The sequence below is a fragment of the Vulpes vulpes genome, chromosome 10 (assembly GCF_048418805.1).
Source record: "Vulpes vulpes isolate BD-2025 chromosome 10, VulVul3, whole genome shotgun sequence".
NCBI classification, from domain to species: Eukaryota; Metazoa; Chordata; class Mammalia; order Carnivora; family Canidae; genus Vulpes; species Vulpes vulpes.
This window is the reverse complement of record NC_132789.1, coordinates 40,201,748-40,222,472: the sequence shown is the minus strand read 5'-3', so window position 1 is coordinate 40,222,472 and position 20,725 is coordinate 40,201,748. Positions and strand designations below refer to the sequence as shown.

Genomic DNA, 20,725 nt, shown 5'->3' with positions numbered 1-20,725 from the left:
TGTTGACCCCTCTTGTCTTTATAATCACCTTGCCTTCTTTTGTATTCATTCATTTATTGCATCCTCAAGTAGTCAAGTGTAGGTCTTCCATACTAGACCACCCCTTTGGCATATGTTCAGTATACATTGCTTCTGGAGGGGCTTAGTTGAATGATTGTCCCAAGGCCACCAGTTAGTAGGCTGCAGGCCAGTTCGCAAACATAGGTCTTTTAATTTCCAGAGTAGTGCTATTTTTCTCCTGAAATTGTCGATTTGAGATTGGTTTTATTGTAGAGAACATACGCGTCCTTAAGGCTTGAAATGCTCTTTAGCCATGATTGATAATGGCATATATTCGTAGATCCATCTGTATAAACATTAGAACCAAATTGTCTGTTGGTGAAATTGTTTCAAAAGTCTTAGTTCTCAAATTTTTTTACACCTTTCTTTGTAGTTGGGAAGAATATCTAAAACAGCAAGCACAAATAAGCTTAAAAGTGCTTTGAACATGGGGAGATACCTGATATAAATTTGGAGACACAGGAATGATTGGCGTTGCTTATAACCTAAAGACTACAAGTTGGATGGGGGGGGGGTCATTAAAGGGAAACATGGTACCAACATTTAGATTCGTTTTTCAGTCACAATTGGGCTAGGATATATTTGCTTGCATTTGACAATGAGAGTGTTGTTTTTAGGTAAAACCTGACTGCCTGGGATGGGTCAGCTCTAGTACTTTAATAGGAAGCAGTATTGGTCAGGGATTGGGTTTCATTTCAGGGGAGCTTTCTTTGGTCTTTTTTCCTTGAACACTTGTTATGTTAGCGTTTTAGGTTATTATATCGCCCAACAACATCTATTTGGTTTTAGTTATTTCAAAGAACTGTATAATGGGTTTAGGCATACTATAAAGGACTTTCAAAGAGAGAATGAGGTATATGCCAAGAAAAGAGAGCTAAAGTCTAAAGTAGAGAGTTTAGGGACTCCTGGGTGGCTCAGCAGTTGAGCATCTGCCTTTGGCCCAGGGCATGATTCTGGGATCTGGGATCCAAGTCCCACATCAGGCTCCTTGCAAGGAGCCTGCTTCTCCCTCAGCCTGTGTCTCTGCCTCTTTCTCACTGTGTTTCTCATTAGTAAATAAATAAAAATCTTAAAAAATAAAGGTACAGAGTTTTAAAACTAGGGAATACTGCAATAAAACCTTATGTTGCTTTATATATTTTTTAAGAAAAATAAAATTTTTCTTTCTTCATCTTTTTCTTTCTTCATCAATGATAAAGATTATTAGAATGGTAGCCAGATTTTCCATCTTTGAATGATCTGATTGAATCATCTTATTTCCTCCATTATTTTCTCCTTATTTTCCTACTAATGAATGGCCAAACAGAGGTATTTGCCTTCCTCCTACTTACCTAGTGTCATTAATTTTTTCAAACTATACTAATCTATCCTGGTCCCCTTTCTGAGAAAGTTCTGTCTTTCAAAAAATTTATACTTAGGAGTGGTTTGCACCCATTCTTCCAGGCTTCTAGTCTGCCTTACATCTTTGGAGCTGTGTGTGTGTGCGCGCGCACGCGCATGTGGCCTTCCTGACCTATCCTTTTATCTTAAATTTGCTTCAGTAAGTCAGTTTCAGGTGAATTTCTGATTGTTGTCCTTATTTTAAAGGCCTAGAGAGGACCTCATTTATTCTGAGCTTTCCAGAATAGCTTGTATAACCACTTCCTTTAGTTGTTCAGGCAATCCCATCAAGTCTATTTCAGGGCTAGCCTTTCCAAGAGACCTCTTTTTCTCAGAAAGGCTGTACCTAGCAACTGTCTTGTCCCTTCATTCAGAAGTAATTGGTCAGACTATGTGCTAGATGCTGTGAGGGATCCCAGGTCCTACCCACAAGGAGCTTGTAAACCAGAAGGGGAAATACGATAAGACATACACATAAATAATGATCATACAAGATAATGTGGTGAAGGCAGAGAGGTGCAGATCAAGGGCTCTGAAGGTTCACAGGAAGGAGTGATCATGTCTGGGTGGGGATGTTTAGAGATGACTTGTGGACAGATGGCAGTTGAAGTTGAGCATTGGAGAAACAGCCTTTTTGTGATGGACTTTGAGTCTTCCCCCTTCTAGCTTTGGAAAGCAAACTGTTTTTAAAAGGATATAAATTGATAGATACTGGGAGTTGAGATTACTTCTGGCAACAACCATTTGATACTTCATCTGATCCTAATGTCTTTATTAAATAGTTAAACATCTTATTCAAGTATTATAAAGTAATTAATGAACATGAATGATAAATCTAATTTTAACGATGAGTTAAATCTGGGAAATTCTATGCCACATTTTTTTTAAAAGATTTATTTATTTTAGAGAGAGGGAGGGGCAAAGGGAGAGGGCGAGAGAATCTCAAGCAGACTCCTTGCTGAGCAAGGAGGCTTCACCTCTGAGATCAGGGCATGAGTTGAAACCAAGTGTCAGATACTTAACCAACTATGCCACCCAGGTGCACCAAAAGTCACCTGTTTTTGTTTGCTTGCTCCATGCTGGGGATTGAATTCATGACCCTGAGATCAAGACTTGAACTGAGATCAAGAGTTGGGTGCTTAACTGAGCCATCCAGGCGCCCCTATGCTGCATGTTTCATGAGGGATCTAAACCTAATGCAGCTTGGTCTTAAGCAGTTTTGTTGTCAACTGTAAATAAATAGCTTTGTCCTGTGATAGCTATTAGAAATAGCAATTTAACATGGAATAAAAAGATCCTGGTGGTGCCTGACTTGCTCAGTTCATTGAGCATCTGACTTTGGCTCAGGTCATGATCTCAGGGTCTTGGGATTGAGCCCCAGTGTTGGGCTCCGCGCTTAGAGGTAGGTAATTCTGCTTCTTCTCCCTCTCTGCCCCTTTCCACACTCGTGCTGGCTCTCTTGCTCTCTCTCTCAAAAAACAAAACAAAACAAAACAAAAAAACAAAAGGGATACTGAAATATAAATCTTTCTTACTTTTAAATTACATACCTTCTCTCATTACCCTAGAAAATGGATCTGGCACATATTTCATGAGCTGTAAATGTTATAGACTACTTCTATAGCAAAATCAACTTAGTTGCAATTAATGTATTTAAGTACTAAAGTAAGAAGTGATAAGATTAACTAAGGTTGGGGTGCCTGGGTGGCTCAGTCAGTTAAGCGTCTGCCTTTGGCTCAGGTCATGATCTCTGGGTCCTGGGGTCTAGCCCTGCATTGGAATCCCTGCTAGTGGGTTGCCTACTTCTCCCTCTCCCTTTGCCTGCCAATCCCCCTGCTCGTTCTCTCTGTCAGATAAATACAATCTTTATTTAAAACAAGATTAACTAAGGTTGGTTTATATTTTTAACTTGTTGGGCTGTTTAGTGAGCAAAATTTACTGATTAGGTTTAGTTGTTTTAATCCTGTGCCTCAGTTAGAAAATAGTCAGAACAACAATTTGTTTTTATAAAATCTTTTGCTTGAGGTTTGGTTTAATTTTTTAAAGCCCCATGTAATGGCTGAATCTCTTTTAAGGAAAACTTTTTTTTTTAAAGATTTATTTATTTTAGAGAGTGAGTGAGTGAGGGGCAGAGGGAGAGAGAGAATCCACAAGCAGACTCTCTCTCAACTGAGCCCAGAGCCTAAAGCAGTGCTTGATCCCATGACCATGAGATCATGACCTGAGCCGAAACCAAGAGTCAGCTGCTCAACCAACTGAGCCACCCAGGCATCCCGAGGAAAATCTTTTGAATAAAAGTAGTCACCTTTTCTATTTTATAGTAGCAATTTATGTTCTTGCAGGAGGTATTAAAAAGAATTACCTGCTAATCATCTCTGTGCAAAGATACTAGAAATCATGTTCCTCATGAGAAGATCATCTGTTTCTGATGAGAATACTTTTGTTTTTGAAGTCAGGAATTTATAAAAAGAGGTTTCTGGATGAAAAAACCATAGGGCTGTAACTTTAAATCCAAAGCTCAGATGGAACTTTGCAAATATAATTTAATGTAAAGAACAGTCAGAGCTGTCCAAAGATGGAAAAGAGCACCTTACCAGTAAGCCAGTTTCCCAGAACTAGGGAGGGAGGAGATACTCCTACTTGAAGCTGAATGACCACTTGGGATGGGAGGGGGTTGGCAGAGGTTGAAATAGAGCTGTGAGCATACTTTTAGAGGAGTGAGGCTTAGGGACTCTTGATGTCTTTTTTAAAGTCCTAAACTTTTATGATGCAATAAAATATAAAGGACATTATTATTGATTTGTATATTTTGCCATTAACTATTTGTGATTTTCTAGTGCAGATGGGCCTCTGAAGTTAAGATTTTAACTTTTAATACATTACTCAGTTCCAGAAACACTTGTTAGCTTCTGTTTTGTACCTAACCCTCACTCCCACCAGTGTGTGGCTCTGAACCAACCAGATTCATTCATGGTCTATTGACTGCACAGATATTTGGGAACTGATCACACCAGCACATCCTTAGTTGGGATAGTTCAAAGTTTAAAAGCAGACTGTACACAGAAAATTTAGTGGTGCTTCTTGAATTGTGTGCCTTTGGAATGTTAGAACAGATTAGGGGACAACCAAAACTTGTTACCAACTTTCTAAATCTCACTCAAACTGAACCTACCCATCATTGGCAAGTATACAAAGATATCTTTGGCAACAATATGCATCTTCCTCCTTTGACTGAGGCAGTTTGTGTGGCAAATTTTGCTAAGATCAGAGCTATCCATGGATCCATACAATAAAAGGTTAGATTCTTAAGTTTTTGATATTTATTTTTATTTCTAGAAAGATTTTTTTGTTTGCTCCATTTTAAAAGATTGAGTCTCTCTTCATTATCATCAGAGCCTTATGTCTTTATTAATAAAGATAAACTTAGATTACTTTGATTTCTTTGTTCTCAGTACATCTAAGAGAATAGTGTATAGGCCGCATGCATATGGTGATGAATGAAAATATCATGGGACCATACTTGGTTTGGGGGGACTGAAATTTTTATCTAGTTATTTCAACTATGATTCAACACTCTTCACTTTAATTCCCTCCAGAAACTCCAAGATCATATTGCTTCCCAGTACTTAAGAGTTCCTGTTGATGTATAGAGCTGCTTGTTGGCTTCCAGCACCAGAAATTGGCTCCAAATCTTTTCCCATTACATCATCACCTACTAATGTCATTACACCAGAGTGAAATCTGCTTTGAAGATTGTATTCTTGTTTTCCTTCCATCTCTTTCCTCTCATCATTTCCTTTAGAAGGAAAAAGAAAAAAAAAAATAGGGACCTCTAGGACAATCCCAGGCAAACATTTAAGAGGGAATCAAACATCCTCACAGTCTAAACCGAGATTTATCAGTCTTCATTCCACTCTGCTGATGGAGAATGATCTGCCCAGCATGTGTCCTCATGGGCTTTGGAAAGGAACACGTTTAGTCACACCTGCCTTTGGTACTTTTCTCTCAGCCTTTCAGAATTAGTTCTTAATGATTTACATAGCTCTCGGCCAGCATCCTGTCACTGGCATTTAAACCTTTTAAAATAATTTCCCAGAATAGAAATTCTTAGGACATCACTAAGTTTCTTATTCTTTGTGTTTAATTAAACTGTTTCTTGCATTTAAGTATTTGCCAGATAAGCATTTAAGCCATCTGGAGTTTTTTACTTTCTCCCTGTAAGTCTTGTAAGACTTACAATATTATCTGCAGTTAAAACTGATACTGGGATCCTCATTCATCTTCCCTTGTCATTCACAAAAGCAGTTGACCACATGCAAGTTCTGATTCTTTTCTCTATCCTAAATTTAATTCCCTATTGTTTTCAATGACCTTAAGGCTACCATTTGATGGTGTGCTTTGGCTTTGGTCCTAACAGAAAGGTCCAGGTAAGGAAAGAATTGGGAAGTTGTTTCAGTTCAGAGAATTAGTGTACCCACTGAATTATTGGCCAAGGCTTTAGCACTTCTCTGCCCTCTGAAGCAGATTAGCTTGAGATTAGAAGAAATAATAATCTTCAGTAGCCTCAAAGAAATGGGGCCCCAGTGTCTAAAACAAAAGAATAAAATGGGCGCTTATTATTAAAACTTGGGTTACATTTCTATACAGTATTAGTCATTGAGACCCTTAATATATCTGCTGCAGTCTGTGGCATGGAGTATGAGAAACCATGGTGAACTTAAAAAAACACTGGAAGAAATGGCATTGAAAATTATGGACCAGACTAGGGCACCAACCAAGTGCCCTTTTTGTCTCTTCCTAAGATAAGACATTAAAAGCCTTGATTCACATTAAGATTTCAGTTTGGATTTCTGGTAATTTTATATTTTCTAGTGAGAGCTCCCTGATAGTCTCTGTGGTATGAGTTGGATAGAAGGGGAAACTTTTCCCCTGTTTTTGCTAACATTTAAGTCTATGTTTAAAAACCTCTTCAGCACAATTATATACCTTCTCAGATTGAAAAATTGAATGAATTAGTGAAAACAGCCATAAGGAGAGATATAAATGACCTGGACAGAAAGTCTGTCTTTATTACTTCTAATGTATTTCATGTGTGTATTTGTTTTCAGTTGTCAAAATGTCCACAGAAGGAGGATTTGGTGGTACTAGCAGCAGTGATGCCCAGCAAAGCCTACAGTCCTTCTGGCCTCGTGTCATGGAAGAAATTCGGAATTTAACAGTGGTAAGAAAGAGTGAGAAACTTGCAGAGTGTAAAGGGCTATAAGGTGAATAACCAATACTTAGAGTGAAACTTTTTTTTTTTTTTTAAGATTTTATTTTATTCATGAGAGACACACAGAGAGAGGCAGAGACCTAGGCAGATTGAGAAGCAGACTCCATTCAGGGAGCCTGATGTGGGACCGGATCCTGGGACTCCAGGATCCCGCCCTGGGCCAAAGGCAGGCGCTCAACTGCTAAGCCACCCAGGTGTCCCATAGAGTGAAACATTTTTAGTCTCAAGCACATAGATAGGCACAGTTCATTCTTGACCTCTGGGTGCGAACATGAAAATATAATTTGCCTTAGTTGAGGTGACTACAAGGATTTTTTTTTTTAAATGTCTTAGTGTCTTTCCTTAGGCATGTGGGTGTATAGTGGATGCTTTGACTCAGAGGCAGTAGCTTAATGTGAGGGATATCTTTTAGAGATGCAGAAAAGCAGAGCTCTTACCTTCCTTCAATAGCTGTAGCTCATTTCTTAGTCCTGATTCAGTGGCCCTGCCGGATTTTTAGAATCTGGTAAACGCTGTTGGGCAATTTATTCAACAGCAAATATTCTGTAAGCAGGCACTCTTTCTGGGAGCTAAAAGATACACTTAGATCAGGGTTCCTCAATAGCAGCTTTATTGACATTTTAGGCTGGATAATTTTTTGTCACGAGGGGCTGTCCCATGCATTGTAGAATGTTTAGCAGCATCTCTGACCTCTACCTATTACATGCTAGTAGCAATCCTCCTCCAGTTGTGATAACCGAAAATGTCTCTAGACATTGGCAGATGTCTCTTGGGAACTAAAGTCATCTCATTGAGAACCACTGACTTAGAAGAATCAAATATAATGGCCCTTGCAGAACTTACAATCTGGTAATTACAATCAGAGTTGGGGCACCTGGGTGCCATAGTCAGTTAAGTGGCTGCCTTTGGCTCAGGTCATGATCTCAGGGTCCTGGGATGGAGCCCCACATCGAGCTCCCTGCTCATCAGGGAATCTGCTTCTTCCTCTCCCTCTGCCTGCAGCTCCCCCTGGCTTGTTTTTTTTTTTTTTTTCTCTCTCTCTCTCAAATGAATAAATCTTAAAAAAAAAAAAAAAATTATAACCAGGGTTATTTATTCAGTGAATATTTATTAAATACTTACTGAGGCATAGTGAGGAGTCTGAAGCAGTAAAAGTCAAAGTGCTATGGGATTACAGAGGACATCGTGTTTATTCCTCCCTGGTTGAGTTAGGGGGGCTTTAAGTAAAGGTGACATTTTTTTTTTTTGAATCTTGGAATATTGAGAAGCATTCACCAGATTGAAAGGATAGGCAGCTGTATCTGAGGAAAAGAGAATGGCATTTCTAAAGGCCTGGAGGCCCAGAGGAGAGGGCCTTATGTTTTGAGGAACAACAAGAAATTCAGAGGGGCTGGGGACTACTATGTGGATAGGGTGGCAGGAGTAGGAGTAGAGTGGTATGACAGTGGTAGCAGGAGGTGACACATTAGAATTAGAGTATCTTCAGAGTATAATTTCCTTAATGAAGACAATCCCGTTTGGTCTCAATTTAGGAAATACTGAAAGATCTTTCTGTTTTAGATCTGTCATTCCTGCCCTGAAGGCATTAAGTATCCTGGCAGAGCAGACATTGGACTCCTTCCTAATGTAGAATTAATGTTACACTTTCTTAGAGCTAGTGGCCTTTAAACTTCAGACATATGAGGTCAGTGTATTTGTTTACTCGATAAATACTTATTATATACCTACTGTGGCTGTGCTGGATACTGTGAATCCAGTAGTAAACCAGACAGACAAGATCATTGCACTCACAGAACATACATTCTGGTGGGGAAGATAGACTATAAACAGGTAATGACTGAATAAAATAAAATAACTACTCATTAGGTAAATGCCCCACTGACTTCAGGGATAAAACAAAAAAAGATTCATATTTTGATGTACTTGTGGGTCATGTTTGTTTATAATGGGACATTTTCAGCAACTGAACTTGACCTTTCTCAGAGTGGCTTGTGTTCACAGATCAATTTCCACTGAAAAATCATTGTTTCTTTTCTATAAGTGTAAAGGTGGTAGTTATCTATATTGTCTCAGATATAAGAGAGAGTAGGAAAAGAAATGATTAAGTAAAAACTAGGGTATTTTCATATTTTGAGTGGGTAATCTTCTAAGCTTATCAAGTTTTAGGGCAGGAGTCAGCCTGGCATAAAGCTAGCGCCCTCCTGAGCTGTGGTGGGATTAGGGCAGTGCTGCAAGTCTGCACTCCAGTTTGAACATTGAAGCAAAAATCCAGGATCAGGCAAGTGGCCAGATAAACTCCAGAAGTTCAAGTTCATCACTTAACTTTTCTGTTTTGAGTTTTAATTTTTAAAAAATTGTAAAAAACATAACAAAACATACACCATCTTAACAATTTAAATTAAAATGTACAATTCAAAAGTGTTAAATATAGTCACATCTTGTGAAACAGATCTCCAGGACTTTTTCATCTTGCAGAACTGAAACTCTATACTTCTGAAACAATAACTATCTTTTCTGTCTCCCCAGCCCTTGGTAACTACCATCTACTTTCTGTTTCTGAATTTGGCCACTTTCAATACCTCATATGAGTGGAATCATACAATATTTGTCTTTTTGTGACTATCTTATTTCACTTAGCATGTCTTCAAGATTCATCCATGTTGTAGCATGTAACAGGATTTCTTTCCCTTCTAACACTGACTAGTATTCCATATGTATGTGTGTATCACATTTTGTTTATCCATTCATCTGTCAGCGGGCATTTGGGTTACTTCCATCTCTTGGCTATGGTGAATAGTGCTGTTATGAATATGGGTATTCAGATATCTCTTTGAGACTCAGCTTTGATTTTTATTCTGCTTGGCTTAATTTTCAAGTTTGATTGCCAAAACAGATTGTGCTGTTGACCAACTTTTACTTATTATTTAGACAGCTAGCTAGTCCACCAGAGGTTCAAAGTGGGTTACTTTGAGGGATTATTATAGTTCACGTTTTATGAATGAAGAGAAAGACCAGCAAGAAGGTAGTTGTCTTTAATGATTGTTTTATTGATGACAGTAGTTTTCTCCACTTGACAAAACTGCTAGATCACTACCATGGGATCTCTAACATCAGATGCTTAGAACAAAGTTTGGCATTTAATAGGTATACAATAAATATTTGTAGGAATCAGACTCCTCCACCTCAGATTTAGTCTAAAGCAACATCAGGGCCAACTTAGAGAGTGCAGTCTGGGAAAGTTGGGGTGCTCTTTCCCTTTGTAAGATTCTTATTTTTCCTTCTGCCTTTGGCACATGAAGGCATCTGCTGCTCTGCACCCCAGCCTATATAACATGGCCAGATATTTGAGCATTTAGTCTGTGCCTTTCCAGAACTCAGCAGCATTTACAACCAGAATTCAGATATGTCAGTCTCTTAGGTTGACATCTCAAAATGTCTTAACAGATTTTTAAAAAATCCATATGTTCAAACTGTCCAAACATAAATTAAACTTTTGAGAATGTTCATAAGGTATTTTGTTTTCTCTGACTGGGACAAAGATTGCTCCAAAAACAAAGTGAAGTTTGCTAGATGATATATTTCATGATGTATTGGAAACACTGGCCTCAATCCTCAATTATTTTGGTCTGAGCTTTGCAAAAGCAATTTATCTTTCATCTCTTCTTGGCCATTATGTTCTTCTCACTCTTAAAAGGCTCTGTAATTGTCCATAAATCCAGGTGATGTTCAGTTGGGATTGAAGTTGGTTAAAAATCATACCGAAATGATTGTACATTTGGATGATTTTGCAAAATACTGTATTCCTGTTCAACAGAACTCTGGGAACAATAATTAACAGACTTCTTGGCATTGGGTTTTACTCCTCTGAAGATCTCTTTGAAAGTGGGGAAGAAAAAGCTAACCTTGTATTTTTGGGGGACGGTGGGGAGGAACAATGCTGAATCTTAAAAAAAAAAAGTATCATCCACCCCTTTTCCCTCTATCCCTTTCAGCCTTCAGTTAGCTGTAATTTGATGCCTAGGCCACACTTTCTTTTAATTGCCAGGTACATCTTTTTATTCTTTGGTGCCTTCTGATTGGACAATGACATTTCTAACATTACAGTCAAACCAGGTAACTATTTAAACAGAAGTTTGGAGATGAAGGTTGGTAGACTGTTAGAAAAGAAGTCTTGTGCTATTTGAGCCTTTCCTGTAGAGCAATGCTGCTAAGTTTATTGTCTGTAAGAACCACATGGGGATCTTGTTAGAATACAGATTCCAATTTAGTATGTTTGGAGTGGAACCTGAGATTCTGCATTTCTTTTGAGTTTCCTGGTAATGCCATTGCTGGCCTAAGGACCTTACTTAGAGTTGCAAGGCTTTAACCCTCACTGTGGGTCAGAGTCATCAGAAGAGTTTTCAAGACACTTGATGCCTGGACTCCACCTCCTAGAATTCCTGGTTCAGTTACTCTGGGGTAGAGCCCAGTCCTCCTGTTTTTCAAAAGCTCCCCAGGTGTTTCTAACGGGCAGCCAAGGTTGAGAATCACTGGTTTGGAGAGGATTAGAATCTTGACTTTGCCGGAGTGCCTGACTGGGTAGGCCTGGAAAAGATTTCTCATCATTATTTGAAACTCCGGATGTTCTTCAGTGCAGCCTGAGACCCATTGACTTTTCCTTGGCTCCAGATTCTCATTGAGTGAATTCAGACTTCTTGAAACTCGGCAGTTTCAGATGGCAGCATTTTAAATGTAGTTCTTTGGTTGTGGTCAGGAGCACGAGCATTTTCTGAGAGAGAATCTGTTCTTCCACCTTGCTGATATCACTCCCAAGGGTAGGAAAAAAAAAGTATGTGTCAGGTGTTCTTCCACTTGGATCAGCATCAGGAGAAGTTAAATGGTATTCACATCAGTTGCGTGGCTGCCAATGACAAGGAGTCACTGAATTGAAAGACTATTGAGTGCACCTCAACCTATGGCTGGTGAGAGTGCTGCCCTCTCCAGTAAGTTGGTCATAAACCCTTATACACATACACGACTGGAAAGCTAGGATGAGATTATAGAAGACTGGGCTGTTGTCAGTGATAATGAACCATACATGCACATCTGAAGATCTGCTTTTCACACACTGCTTTTCACACACTTGAGATCTCAAGGTTTGTGGCTCATGAGAAAGTTTCCAGAAAGAAAAGGTTTTTGAGGGAGAGACTTAGAGCAGGGTTTTGTTTTGTTTTTTGTTTTTTGTAAATTTCTGCCTTATTTTATACCTCTACAGGGTGGGACCTTCTGTTGTTGCTTTTGATTGAATAGCCTCAGAAATTCTAAAAGTAATATTCTGTTTCGGGTTGGGGTTACCAGCTTTGGGCTTTGGTTAAGAAACTTTAGCGCAGTCATATAGAAATATATTAAATAACCAAGCCCACTGAGAGTGCATGTGCAAGCAAGTTAGGCCTTGTGGTCATAATCTTGTGCTGTGTGTATCTTCCTGGGAGGCCTTTCAAAGGAGTTATTCCCCAGCATTCTCCTTGGCATTTCTGTTTAGCATCATCATTTTGTGTGATCTGCCACACAAGAAGGAAGACCAGTGATTGATTTCTGTGGGTAAACGCTTTTTTAAATCCCTTTAGGGTCTGGCCCCAATCCAGCATTCCCTTTCCTGCTGCTCCCCTCTGTACTAAGATCATACATCTAAAACTTAAATAGACCATGTTTTTTGTGTTGCTGTACTTCTGCTTCTGTCTGGATAACATTTTAATACTTTTCCAACAAGCAAATTTTGAAACATCCCTTAGACACAGTTCAGATGTCAACCCTTCTGTGGAACATTTGCCAGCTCCTCTTGTTCATTCCAACCCTTCCCCCTGCCGCACCAGCTGGTTATTTCCTTTCTTGTCCCTATGGGATTTTACACCCCCACCCTACCTAGTATAGCATAGGGGGTTATAATATTTTTATATGACAGTCTCTAATAAACTATAATCTGTTCAAAGGTAAGAATAGATTTGCATCTTTTACATAGTAGCAGGTATCATACATTCACTCTCAGTTGAATCTCATGAATGAGGAAATGAAAGAAGAGGAAAAAAAAATAAGAGTAGAAAGAATGTATCCTGCTGTTCTTTTTGGGTGAGATTTTAATAATTTGGACTTGTAAAGCCCTGCCACTCCAGGGTTAGTTTTAGTAGAAGCTTCATGGGAAATGTTTTACGTAAGCTGGAAAGGGAAAAGATAAAAAATTGATGTTGGAGGTTTGTAGATGTGAGTGGTCCCAAGCCGCTTGTTGGGTTTGTGAGGAGAAATCCGGTGTTTCAGTGTACATCTTCCTTCTGTAGTCATAAAGATGGATTCTGGGGAGGCTGGTGACGTTTTTCCAAAAGGCTCCACTGCCTTCTTTGACATATATTTTGATGGTTTCTGTTGGTCTTGGAAAAGAAAGTTCACTTACACAGATTTATTATACCAAATCTTAGCTCCTCCTTCCATAATGTGATGGTGCAAATTCCCAGGTGAGCCCCTTGGGCTTGGTGAGTCACATTTCAGACCACTTACAGAATCAGGCACTTGACACCTGGGCCCAGTAGGGATTTTGCTGATTTTAGCCAGTCTCTGCCTTTGCACCTTTCTTTTCACTGCAGCTGTGAAACCCAGAATTGATTTTTATTTCTAGAATTGCATCCATCACTGGGCATGTGTTTGAGTACCAGTAGTATCAAAATTAAAAAAGGGCTTAAATCGCAAATAACTGAAGTAGTGCTGGTCAAAAAGCCCTTTCCTAAATCCTGTCCTCAATAAAGTCATGTGGTTTCCTCCCAGTCCAGGCTTGCTTGTTAGAAAAAAAGTGCCAGGGCTGTTCCTGAAAGGCAGCTAATAAATTCATCCTTTTTTCACCATACTATTTTGCTCCCACCCCCTACCCCCACGCATACTTTGGAGACAGGGCCTTTGCTGCTGTGATAGGAAAGGCCCTCCTCTCTAAATTCCAGTGTCAGGTTAGTGCAAAGGTCAGAAGTAGCCATAGTCAGCCAGGACTGGCTGAAGACAACTGTGGGTGACCGTGATCTGGTGCTGCCAGTATCTTGCCCTTGTAGTCCCAGAATAGAAGAAAGAACTGGCAACTTAAAGGAATGCCCCTGTGGAAAAAAAATCTCATTTTAACCTACATATTGCAGACTGATAAACTTTGGGGGGCAGTACAGAGGAGATGCTCAAAATGCATCTCTATTTTATGCCGGCAAAGAATCTGATATTGTTTAGGACTGCTTTTCATGAGGGCGCTGTTAGATGGCATCGTAAGTTTATCTTGAAACCCTTTAATTATTTGAAACTCTGCATGGGGTAAGAAGAATTTTGCTTCGGGACTTGGATTCTCTTCATTTAATATGTACCTCCTCTCTTGCCGTATTTTCTGAAAGGAGGGACTAGGCCAATCACAGTGTTTCATGATGCCTGTCATGCCCTGCTGATTGTCCCTACCATTTATGTGCCTCTTGTTATTCATTTCAGAAGGATTTCCGAGTACAGGAACTCCCACTGGCGCGTATTAAGAAGATTATGAAACTGGATGAAGATGTGAAGGTGAATTCATATTCGTTTTTATTATTCATATTGAAGCTATAATGGTGGATAGGTTGTCACTCATTTCTGTAGCACTCAAAGTTTAATTAAACAAAATGAAAATATCGTTATTGTCTCTTTTTTTTTTTTTGGTTCTGTCTAAAGTGAGCTGAAATTGAACAGTTTTAATTATTATATGGTGCTTCTCTGGAAATTAGGGATAGCTTGTTTTCCAGATGTTGATAGCATGCTGAGGGTTTGCTTTTTGAATCACCCATCCTTTTTACTGTGCTGAGTAAACACAAATCATCAAATCAGCAGGACAGTGCCATCTTCTCAATTAGCATCTTATTGTAGTCTCTTATTTGTTGATGTAAGCTCTAAGAAGTATTCGATAATGATATTATTGCTCCTGTTCTAATTTTTTTGTCAGTGAGTTGTTTTATATGACTTCTACCTGTGAGGAGGTTTCCCTGTAGGCAGCTATTTCTGTATTCTTAGAAGCCCACCTCCCAATTCAGTTCTCGGAGAGAGAGCAGTGCTCTCTCTTTATCACTCAAAACTAATAGTCCCTTGTGTTTGTATAGAAAGCTAACAGTTCACAGCAATTTCCCTTTTTATTAGCTCTCACTTCCTTTTCATGGTAACCCTGTGAGATTTGATAGGATAAGAATTATTAGTGCCATTGTCAAGATGTGAAAATAGACACAAAGAGGTTAAAAGTGACTCACCTAGAGTAGAAGAACCAAAATCGCTGTTCTTATCGCCTGCTTCCTTAACTCCACACCTCTTCCCATGGCTCTGTCCTGCACAGACCACTTTACCAAGAGTTCAGAGCCTTGTTTGACCAAGAGCTTGAACTTCGAAGTCAGACATGGCAAGGCAGATTACATTACTTGAGCACTTACTAAATACCGGGCCCTGTGCTGGGTGCTTTTACATATATGACCTCATTTGATTCCCACAGCAACATGGAAAGATTGTCTTCTTTTTCAGTATGTGGAAAATGAAGCCCAGAATGATGGGAAGCCTGAAATTTTACCTAAATCCATCCATAGGCTCTCAAACTTATTGTTCCCCACATTGCATCTCCTAAACCCTGCCACTAACTGGGTCAATGGCCATGGGCAAGTCACTTCACCCTTCCTAACCCCCCTAGTTTCTTTGAAAGTCTATTATGAAAATAAGAAAGTGCATAGTAGGTGCTAGAGAAGCAAGTGTTACTCTTCCTTCTTCCTTTCTTCTCCCTGCTACTTGCTTTGTCCCTACTTGTGGATTTATTTTACTTTGGGTTCTCTTTTTTTTTTTTTTTACTTTTTTTTTTTTTACTTTGGGTTCTCTTGAGGCTGTCACCTCCTCATTTGCCAACCCTTGCCCCATTGTCCATGGCAGGACAATGGGGCAAGAGACAAATGAACTGTTTTGAATGACATGCTGGTGATTGACAGGGAGGGCCTACGTCTGTTGCAGATGATCAGTGCAGAAGCCCCTGTGCTCTTTGCCAAGGCAGCCCAGATTTTTATCACAGAGTTGACTCTTCGAGCCTGGATCCACACAGAGGATAACAAGCGCCGGACTCTACAGGTAATATCGTAGATGTACATGAGGAAACTGGGCAAGGAGCTGCTTTTGCCTTCACTTGCTTCTCTTGCATGGTTTTCGGCCAAAGATTGTTCCTTCTTAGGTTTCTGTCAAGCTGATGTGTGGAACTGGCATCTACCTCTACTGTTATGAGGCAGGTCTACCCTATAGACATGACAGTATTTCCCCACCAAGAATCTTCATTGCCAGTTCTTGTGGTTTTCACAGCTCAGTGACTGATCTCTTCATTTGGTGAGCCCTCACTTATAAACAGGCTAAAGTGAGACTGATCTATTTCCAGATGTAAACAACTTCTGGTTGGAAGCCTTGAGAGACTCTAGGAAAGGATAGTCCCAGGAAGAATCCATCACACCTACCTCATTTGCCTTTTTATTGTCTGCCTTCCTGGAAATCCTTTCCTTCTTTTTCATTTTCTTTTTATTTTAATCCAGAAAAATCAGCATTCATATTATGTGAAGACACTGGCTCTAGAGGGTTTTCTCTTAACAGCCAGGCCCTAGTTCTTGGAGGAAAGGTTTCCCAGACATAAGAGGAAGGGTGTGACAGATAAAAAGACACTGGCAGTCTTTCAACAGCAAAGCCAAGAAAGTAAATTGTTTTCTCCTTTGTTTCCCTTTACCTCCAAATTGAAGATGCATGCATATTTGTTCTACAAATATTTATTGAACATCTACAATGTGCCAAGTGCTGTTCTAGGCTCTGGGGATTAACACACATAAGAGACCAAAACCCCCACCCTCGGGAAACCTACATTCTAGTGCAGTTAGACATTGAGAACTTACTTTATGCTGCTTTGAAGGAAGCCTGTAACTCTAGAGAGATCCAGTTAAAGCTACCTTCAAGATCAATTCAGACTAAAAAGTAAAGTGAACAAACTTGGATAGGGCCTTCAAAAAAGTATCCTGGGGCTCCTAGGTGGCTCAGTCGGTTAAGCATCTGCATTTGGCTCAGGTCATGATCTTAGGCTCCCAGCTCAGCTCCCTCTCCTCCTGCCCCTGCCTCCTACTCATGCACTCATTCTCTCTCTGTCTTAAATAAAATCTTAAAAAAAAAAATATCCAGATGACCAATAAGCATATGAGTAAGTGTGCAATATCATTGTCCCCTGAGAAATAGAAATGAAAACAAGATACTGGTTTACACTCACTGGAATGGGACTGAGTACCAACTGATGATGAGGAAGTGGAGTGACTGAAACTTCTATAGGACTGCTGGGCAGAATGCAAAGTGGTGCAGTCACTTTGGGGAGTATTTGGCACTTTCTAATAACCTTAAATATGTCCCTACTGTATGACCCAGCCATCCCACTCCTAGGTATACACCCCAAAGGGTGGACTCTTGTATAAGAATATTTATAACAGCCTTACTTACAATAGCCAAAGACTAGAAATAACTCAAGTATCCATCAAGATGGGGATATATAAACAAAAGGGATATGTTCATAAAATGGATTACTATTCAACAGCAACAACAACAAAAAACTATTGATCCATACAACATGGGTGAATCTGAAAAATTATGTTAAGCCAAAGAAACCAGAGGAAAAAAATTATGTGGCACATAATAATACCATATACTATCACCATCTATGGTGATAGAAATAAAGTAGGGGGGAGGGCAGTTGGTTGGAAAGGGATAGAAGGACACTTTTTATAATTTTATCTGAGTGATGGCTACCTGGCTGCAGATATTTATTAAAATTCATCAAGCTGTGTCCTTAAGATTTCTGTGTTTTATAGGAGTATTCAGTAAAATATTACTAGCATTAATAAAGGCAAAATAAAGTTTAAAAAGACCAACTTAAGTATATTTGTGTTTCCAAAATTCTGTAGAACACTGGTGTATGTTTGGAAGTGCTTATTATTTTGTTCCCTACCACTGCCACTCCCCCAATTCCATCCATATATGAGCTGTTTACATAGCTTTGAGTAGGTGACATCATCAGGAATGTGATACTATATTGTACTGATCTTAAATGAGACCTGGCAGCCTTAAGATGCACCCTGCTTCGGTTGGAGGGTTTATTATCAAGCTGGTGCTTGGCAAGGGTGGATTGGAGTTTTGCATTTCAGTGGCTTGGGGCCATCACAGAGACAAGAGAGGGAAAATACAGAAAATTTCCACCCCCCTTTATTTTTGTCTAGTTAGTCACCTCTCTTAAGATGTGATACATAGAGATTACTAGGGATTTCTGTTACTATGTTGACTTTCTCCCTCAACATTTTATTATGAAAAAATTCAAACATAAGCAAAGTTAATAGTGAGCACCTTTATACTCACCACCTAGATCCTACCGTTAACAGTTTACTAGCTTCATCCCTGTATCTGTCTGTCCCTCTGTCCATCCAGTCATCTATTTCTTTTTTTTAAGTGGCTACATGCTGGGCTCCAATGCAGCCTGAACTCACGACCCCAAGATCTAGACTGGAGCTGAGATCAAGAGTTGGATGCTTAACTGACTGAGCCACCCAGGTGCCCCCATCTATTTTTAAATGCATTTCAAAGTTTACTTTTCCCTAAAGTCTTTAACGTGCATATCATTCACTAGAGTTCATTACTTTTTCCTGGCCGATTTTTTTTTCTTTAAAATTTTCATACAATGAAGTGCACAAATAAGGATACTTAATGTGTTTTATATAAGTTTTTAATTTTTTTTTGAATTTGGTTTTATTATTTAAAGACAAGTGTATCACTCTTAGAATTCCATTGGAACAAGGCTTGGTTTCAGTATCATCAGTCAATTCTAGTAACTTCAGACTTCTGGTATTCATATCACATTAAACAGGATTTAAACCATGCATGTAACATTGTGACTTTAAATTCCAAATAAAAGTCGTAGCCTTGTTGGAACTTTCTATAGATCAGTGACTAGAAAATATTTTAAAAAGTTATTTAATTAGGATTCAGTAGAGATCCCAAAAGGTTGTAAGATTGAATAATAGCATGACCTTGCTAACCACAGAACAACCAGAAACCTGCCAGTTGAGATTGCTAGATTTGTACAAATTTAGTTGGAGGATGATAATTTAACAACTGTGGGGAAGACTTGGGGTAGGATCCAGCAGAGGTGGTAGTAGTCATAATTGGAGGCTTTTTAGAGCATGAGCTACAGGTATATCTTTGTTAGTGTCTGTCCATCAGGTCTGATGTGAAGTTTGCTAGTTTGTGCTTATTTCAGCTATAGCCTTGGCCATGGTTATTGATTTTGACTTAGAAGTCATCATCTTATCTTACTTGTAATGTGGAGGTTATAAAGCCAGGTGAACTAGTTTCTCCCTAGGCTAATTTTTCACCCTGCTTTTCTTTCTTACAGAGGAATGATATCGCCATGGCCATTACAAAATTTGATCAGTTTGACTTTCTCATCGATATTGTTCCAAGAGATGAACTGAAACCTCCAAAGCGTCAGGTGAGCTGGGAAGGCCTTGCTGCTGCTTCTGACCGAAGAGCACCTTGCACACTGGTGTCAGATACGCTCCTCTCTCAGCTCAAGTCATTTCCTGTTTCTTTTGCTTTTCTTTCTCTAGACCAGATCCATCCTTAACATCTCCCTCTGTTACTCATTTATGGATACTTTTAACTCAGTGCCTCTGAGGTGGTATTTCAGAAAGTAGACAAAATGAGAGTTAAAGACAAGTTAAAAAAAAGTAAAGAAGTTCATTTCAGGGTACCCTAGGGAGTCTCTCAGAGTTCTTAATCTGGGATGGGAGCACATTCCCAGTAAGGTACAGATTTTAGATTTTCAAGATTTAAAGCAATAGCTCTATGTGCACAGTGGTGTTTGGAGTGAATGGACTTGGGTTTTCTCTTACTCTGGATTGCGATTCTCTCTGTAGTACTCGGGCTATACATTAGATCATCTGTTAGGGTTTAAAAAATACTAGTGTCCGGGCTTCACCCCACACCAGCTAAATCAGAATCTGTGAGGGGGAAGCCTGGACCACACTACTTTTTAAAGCTTTTCAGATTTGTTTAATGTGCAGCCAGATTTGAGAACCGTCACTTAAACGGTTTTCTAAGCAATCACGGGAAAGAACGTGATTATCTGTCTTTGCCTCTCTTTTGCCTGCCCCTCTCCAAAGGTCACACTGACTTTTTTTCAGCACCTTAGGTGCATCAAGCTCTTAATTGTAATTGTAATAGATCTCTGTCCTGTATAGTTCATTGTTTGCGGGAAGCGGATTGCCTGACTCAGTAGGTGTGGTAGAGACACTTGGGGAGTAGAGGCAGTGTCTGGCAGGAGCAAAGCTGTGCTTTGTTCTGCTTACTTTACCTTACTCATAAAATTTTAAGTGTTTTTAATGAATTATTTCATAACATATTAGCCTTAGAACAGGAGTCATTCGTGACCACCATTCTCCTCTGCTGTCTCACACTGGTAACCAGTTAGGAAGTGTAGAAGTGGGCGTCTTAAAGGACCTCTGTAATCCTGGCCCTACCGGGGGCCCTTTAGATCAGCCAGCCCTCTGTGCCCTATCACTAGAGCAGGGCGCCTCACTGCGGCTCCGTCCTTTCTGGGCAGTCTTTGCTACTGTAAACATCCTTGACTGGAAGCTGTAAGGTGCTCAGAGGGGCTTTCAGTCGGATGTTTACAGCGGCAGGCTGCCACGGTCACGGTCGTCCCCATCTGCACACCGCCTTTGAGACCATTGCAGGTTTGTGCCCACGGGCTCAGCTCCTCTGCTTGGGGCGTTTCTCTCCTCTATGAGACGTCACTATAGCAAGAACTCAGACCACTTCTCTTCCCCCAGAATAAATGCTACTGCATCCCTGCTCTCCTTGTTGGAATTTGTTTCAGAAGCGCCCTTTAAAAACAGGGTGGTGAGCTCTGTGACAAAATCAGGCCTTGTGCTGACTCCTGCTCAATCTCTGTGGGCT

At 39.7% G+C, this 20,725-nt stretch overlaps 1 protein-coding gene across 7 annotated transcripts in view; it reads left to right on the top strand.

Annotated features, from left to right (window-relative positions):
- NFYC (nuclear transcription factor Y subunit gamma) overlaps positions 1 to 20,725 on the top strand; it is a 66,760-nt gene that overhangs the window by 30,670 nt on the left and 15,365 nt on the right. For all 7 annotated transcript variants that reach the window (XM_072723700.1, XM_025983664.2, XM_025983663.2 and 4 more), the window contains exons 2-5: positions 6,549 to 6,661; positions 14,195 to 14,266; positions 15,716 to 15,829; positions 19,161 to 19,256. In XM_072723700.1, coding sequence (XP_072579801.1) covers positions 6,557 to 6,661; positions 14,195 to 14,266; positions 15,716 to 15,829; positions 19,161 to 19,256 — 387 coding nt within the window. In that variant the 5' untranslated portion in view covers positions 6,549 to 6,556. The remainder of the gene's footprint in view (positions 1 to 6,548; positions 6,662 to 14,194; positions 14,267 to 15,715; positions 15,830 to 19,160; positions 19,257 to 20,725) is intronic.